Here is a 6,681-nt window from a genome sequence, read left to right on the forward strand (position 1 = left end):
CAATTAATAATAATTAATGATAATAGATAAACCTAAACAATAATAATTAATTATAATTTAAAACAGTAAAAATTAATAATAAAAATACTAGTAATTAATAATAATACATGAAACTGTTGCTCATGAGGCGGCACTTACTGCTGTGGAGCAGATGATTCTTTCTATTGCTGTTGTAATAAAAAACATTAATAAATTATTAAAAAATGATTAACATTTATTTAATTAACAGTATTATTTATTTATTTAGTATTAGAAAACAATAATTTATTATTATTGTCCTACACACTACTATTATAAAAATAACTTATCCTCATTATCATAATAATTACTCAAATATAATATAACAATAATAATAATCATTAATTATATTATTATTATCTTAAACGGTATTTTATTAATAACCACTATTATTTATTATTAGAAAATATTAATAAATTATTAAAAATAATAATTTTTTAATTAAACATTGTTAAAAAAAATGGTATGCTAAACAGTATTATTGTTATTACATTGTATTATTATTAAAAAATATTAATAAATTATTCTCGTTATGATATCCACTATTATAATAATAATAATAATAATAATAATAATAATAATAATAATAATAATAATATTTACCATAATAAGAAATAAATAATAATATAATATTAGTAATAATAATATTAATAACCACAATAGTACTAATTACAAGACAAATAAATAAAATTCGAATAAATATGTATATATTCATCGTTAAATATTAAAAAAAATTATATATCAATTGGGAATGATCCAAATACTCAATAATATAAGTCACAAAAAAATACTCAATAATATGTTCTTTCAATTTGGTAAAATTCCGCACTATTTTTTTTTACTGTACCGTATGCTTCTTTTTCTTCCACACTTTCCTTCGTTACTCTTAACCATTTTCACTCTAACTTTCTCACTTAGGTTCAACTCTTTCTCAGCGTAGCTAACTTCGTTTTTTTACTTTGCTCCTCCAGCCATCTGCGTTTTGGCTTTTAAGGATTCAAGTGAACATCTTCAAAGACACGCATATAGTTAGGAACGCTGCAAAACGCAACTTCCGTTTGCCTTGTGCAAGGCTGAAAATTGCAACTTGCGTTTTATCTAGCCCTATACTGATCAACACTGCTCCTCTCAGCATGCAGGTCACGTTTCGCAACCTGGTTTCCTTCCCAACCCAATGCAACCTGCATTTTGCAGGAGATGCAAATTTTTGTTTAAACGTTACTTGCGTTTTACAAGTCACTAAACAAGACAGGTCCACATTTGTGAACAACTCACTATACATCCATATGTATACATAACATTATTTTTTCTTCTATTTTTAAATTATTTTCTAAATATATGAAACTGTTATTATTAACCATTTGTATTTAACAAAATTTTAAAGTCTCACTAAATTGAAATCGTTATTATTGATTTTCTTTTTTAAAAAAATTACTTTTTCAGGCATTTTTAATAGTTACTGCTGATTTTGAAAAAAATTTAAAATTTTAATTAATTAAATTATTACTAACAATTTTTTTTTCTAATAACTATCCCATATTAACAAAATTTACTAAAAAATCCTAATATTTTGATAAATGTCACCTCTGAACAAAAATTTACCTGTTTGTATGCTTATGTTTAATGTTTATAAAAATATTTGATAACAAAAAAAATTAATTAAAATTTATTTTAGTTAATATTTATTAATTATAATGATAATTACTAAATATTAAATAAAATAAGTTTTGATTATTTTCTTTAATATTACCAAATATTTAATATATTAGAAACTTAAAATGATGTGTTTTTAAGTTGTTTTACAGTGAGATTGAAAGTTGAGAATACTCATAACCTAATATAAGAGCAGGTATTTAAAGCCTGACTTAGTTGCTTCTTAGGATGCCTGTTGCCCCTATTAATCATACCAAGTGCCATAAGTACCAAACCATGACCAGTCAATATCTCACACAGTTACTTTTTCGGTGCAAAGAATCTCACACGATTTAAGTACACTCACATGCGCGCCAGGATTCAGTTGAAGTGGAAAATCACGGTGTTTTTTAATTGATGAAAATCTTAAAATATTACACGTGTACATACGTAGAATGAGTGAGTTTACGGTGTTAAAATTAGAATTAGAATTAGAATTGTCCAAATCTATGTTAAAAAAAGAACAAAAGGGTAGACTCACATCAACCTCTCCCTGTCACACATAACAAAAACTAGAAAGAGGGAACACTACATTAAGTAATAGGTAAGGCAAGACCACGTTCGCATTCCAATAATAATTTGAATTGTAATTTCCTCTTGGTCTTGGTGATAATAGAAGATGAAGAAAACGCCTTGTTCCTCTTATCAGAAGAACCACCTGATTGGGTCCTTCCCAAGTCCAGGGGCACCAAACTACAGAGAGAAAGGCGCAGTGATAAGTTCCCAAAAGGGATGGAGCTCAGAGAGAGTAGCAAAAGCTTCAAGCAGCAGCATAAGAAGACACACAATGTCTGGTCTCACACCCTTCTTCAGCGCCGGCGGAAGAACAATGCCTTCCAAATGGGACGAAGCTGAGAGATGGATTTGTAGCCCAGTTTCTTCTTCTTCTGCTGACGTCAGACAACCTCATCAGCGTAGACCCAAGTCCATAAGCGGCCCAATTGTTGATCATGGTCAACAAGGTCCTCAAGTGGCGGCTTGTTACTACTCCAATAACCATGCCTACTCACCTTCTTCTTCTTCTTCTTCTATGGTTCCGATTCGGCAGGGTTTGGTTGTGAGGAACTTGGTTGTTGGTTCACCGTTCTCCACCGGTGTGCTTGCACCGCTTGCTGTTTCTGTTCACCATTATGATGATGCTTATCATTTTGGGGATGGAATGGATTCTTCTGGTAGTCCTCTGCTCCACGCTGCACCGCTCTGCCCTCAACACTCATATCACCCATCGTCTCCTATCTGCCAAGGTAAAATATATAGGAAAAACTCAGTTGCAGTGTATTTTATGAGGTTGATAATTAAAAGTCGTTAAATAAAAATTTAGCTAAATTATTCAAATGATCTTTTCACCTATTTATATATCTCTCTCAACAAACATCTTCTATTTAAATTAGTAATAATCATAGGAAATTTACTTATTTGGTTCATTTATAGCTCATTAAATATTATCATTTTAAAAAATTAGTATGTGATCAGTCATAATTTATATTTATTAAATTTACAAACATAAATTAATAAAAATTATTAGAATTATAATTTAAAAATTATCACCCATCGTCTCCTCTCTCCCAAGGTAAAATATGTGGTGGAAACTCGGATGCAGTCAACTTTATTTAAAGTTAATAATTAAAAATTATTAGATAAAAATTTAATCAAATTAATTAAATTATTTGACAAATGCACCTAAATTTTCACATATTTATATATATCTCTCAACAAACATCTTCTATATAAAATTAGTATGTGATCAGTCATAATTTATATTGATTAAATTTACAAACATAAATTAATAAAATTTATTTATAAAAAATAATTAAATATTTACACTCATTAAAACTATTAGAATTATAATTTAAAAATTAAGATTTATTGTATACGGTGATTGGGGTGCTGGTAATTTGATGACTGGTCAGAGGGAGAAAAAGTGAAATTGTGATTTTGAAAAAAGAAAGAAAAAGTAAAAATAAATGAAAAGATAATTTAAAAAAATAGTTAATGTTATCGGAAAATAGATAATTTTATTTTATTTTTATTGAAAGTATTATCCCTAACCTTTTTCATAGGGTTTTTCTCAGACCTTGTAATCCGTGCGTGTCGACATTCTGCTTTTAGATGTTGGTCTGATCAATACTTACTACTTTACTAGCCACACCAAATTCTTTGTTACAGACGTACAGTACAGGCCAATTCTGTATTCAGTATTCACTGTTTATTTGTTCTCCAATTTATTTTTTATAATAAATTTTAAATATTTATTAAATTTTTATATTTTTAAATTAAATATTAATTATTTATTTATTTTTTAATAATTAAGCACTAAATTAGCAAACTTTTAGACATCGTAACACCTACAGTATATTTGTTAATAACGATTTATTTCTTCTTACTCTATAAAAAGAAATTGTTAATAACGATTTCTAAGAAGAGAAATTGGAATTAAAATTGTTAGTTACGATTTTTTTTAATTTACTTTGAATTGAAATTATTATTAGCGATTTTTTTTATATTTCATAAAATTGGTGAAATCATTACTAACTATTTTTCTTTTTCAACAATTATCCTATATTAACAAAATTTATCAATAAATCTCACCAATATTTAAAAAAAATAGCCAATACATTATTCTGTAATGGTATAGTATTTCATGTTAAAAAATAAAAAATAAAAAGTGTACCGCTGTACACAGAAGTTTGATAAATAGATAGATAGATAAACAAAGAAATACTAATTTGTATTCTTTAAAGATGAAGAGTAGAAGTTTATACAGAAGTGAAAGTTAGCTAAGTTTTAGTCTCAATGAATAAAATGAAGGATGAGTGAAGATTAGTATTTTCTAGAAAAGGAATATTATATATACAACTTGAGTTTGAATATGTTGCGGGAATTGGAATCTGCTAAATAATGAAATACAGGGTCTCATCCAAAGACACCAACAAGATTTGAAAGTTCGGTAACACTATTGAGTATTGAGATTCTGTATATATGTAATGAATTGGTTATTACTTTATAGCAAATGTGTGACACTCTCTCTATTGGACAAATTAATGTGAACTATGTTGCATATAAAGAAAGAATTTTTCTATGTATAAAAGTCTCAATCATTAGGATGATAAGAATTGAATTTGATTTGCAGATTTACTAGATAAGAATCACGATGAGGATGAGATGATGTTCTCAAAATGTGACAAAGGAACACAAATGAGCCCTGCAGATGAAACAGAGAGTGATCTGCATTCATCTCCAGAATCTTGCACCGGTTCAGCCATGGTTCAACCGGGTTGCCATTCCCCTAAGCTTGAGGTCAGAGATGTGCAGGTTGATAGCCAAGCTACTCTTATCAGGGGATCCAAAAGGCACGCAACGAAATCTCTGAGTAGCCACAAAGAGTTCAGAGAAAATAGTACTGAAACCAGCCAATTTTCGCCTTGGGATATTGAAGACTCAGCCTCAGACATTTCCAAGTATTTTCTTTATAGTTTCTCATAATCGTTCATATGTCTTTTTTTATCCATCTAAGCTTTTGGAAAAAAGTGATTTTATAACATGATATTTTCACATAAATCCAAAATATTTCTCTTCCTATCAATTTAAGCTTTTGGGAGAAGTGCAGTGTCATAGTAGCTCATCTTGCTGCTTAAATATGTGATCAAATAGTGTTAGAGATATAACCATTCATCTTACTTTCTCCTATCATTAACGAGACATAATCTCCATTGCTTATTGAGGGTGCAAAAATCACATAACGTCGTTTTTGTGTTTGTAAATTTATGAATGTACATTTATTCTGAAGCAGGTTAAAGAGAGAGGAAGCCAAAATCATTGCGTGGGAGAATTTGCAGAAAGCAAAGGCCGAAGCCGCAATACGCAAACTTGAGGTTCTTTTATTCAACAACATTTCTATATTTCACTCTCTTTGCCTTAAGTTTAAAACAAATTCATAGTCAATGAGTCAATAACAAATTATTTTGATGCCCAATATTTAAATGGTTATCCAATGAAAATTAAGAAAATGGTGTGAACAGATGAAATTGGAGAAGAAGCGATCATCATCAATGGATAAGATTCTAAGCAAGTTGAGAAAGGCAGAGACAAAAGCTGAAAATATGAGAAGCTCGATCCCTGAACAACAAGAAAACCGGACTTCCAAGAACTGCAAAGTGTTTTCATTCCCGATATGGTCCCCAATCAGCTGCTTCAGCACTCATGCTGTTGCTGACTGAACCACTCAAGTCATTATGATTTTGACCCTTCTAGTACTAGTGTGCTACACTCTTGTCTTAATTCATGCCGTTTCATGCATTTGTATATACCACACTTGTTTATGGGACATACTATATATTCGCCTTTTTTTATTTTTTTCTCATTCTTTTTTTCTATGTGGAAGTAAAAATAGTAAATATTGTTGGGATTTCAATCTGATTGAATCATACTGCTACATTCATTTCACAAAGTAACGAGTATTTTATCTGTCTCAAAACAAACAAGTGTTTCTATTACCAAAAATATTCAGTGACCAAATTAATTTTATAATCAAGTCTAATAGAATACTTCTAACCGTGTTTACTCCCTTATCTTACTAGTCACGCACTCAGGCCAATTTTGGTAACCAACTTAATTAAGTTCATTTTGATAAAATAACTTAAACAATAAATGATTCTATTAAAAATAATTTATAAATAAGTTATTTTGTATTTGGATTTTTAATTCTAAAAATGTTTATTTTATAGAAATATGATGAAAAATAAAAATATTATGAGAGAAGTTATTTTTTTAACTTCTCTATAAACCCCTAAATAGCTTCTTAAAAAGTTGCAATTTGATTTTGAAAATTGCACCACATTAATATTACTACTTTTCATAAGTCAAATGTTAAAAAAAATTACTTATAAAGTTTTTCAAACAGGCCTCAATCTATCTTCTTTTCCTTCTCTTTTCCTCCTCCTTTTTCTATGTTTTTTTCCTTCTTCTCCTAGG

At 28.8% G+C, this 6,681-nt stretch overlaps 1 protein-coding gene across 1 annotated transcript; it reads left to right on the plus strand.

Annotated features, from left to right (window-relative positions):
* Positions 1 to 2,211: 2,211 nt before the first annotated feature.
* On the plus strand, positions 2,212 to 6,085 carry LOC107479892 (uncharacterized). Its single transcript, XM_016099992.3, has 4 exons — positions 2,212 to 2,954; positions 4,841 to 5,168; positions 5,501 to 5,582; positions 5,730 to 6,085. Exons 1-4 carry the CDS (start codon positions 2,330 to 2,332, stop codon positions 5,925 to 5,927), a joined length of 1,233 nt encoding a protein of 410 aa, XP_015955478.1. The 5' UTR covers positions 2,212 to 2,329; the 3' UTR covers positions 5,928 to 6,085.
* The last annotated feature ends 596 nt before the right edge of the window (positions 6,086 to 6,681 follow it).

Source organism: Arachis duranensis, chromosome 1 (assembly GCF_000817695.3).
Source record: "Arachis duranensis cultivar V14167 chromosome 1, aradu.V14167.gnm2.J7QH, whole genome shotgun sequence".
In the NCBI taxonomy this organism is placed as follows: Eukaryota; Viridiplantae; Streptophyta; class Magnoliopsida; order Fabales; family Fabaceae; genus Arachis; species Arachis duranensis.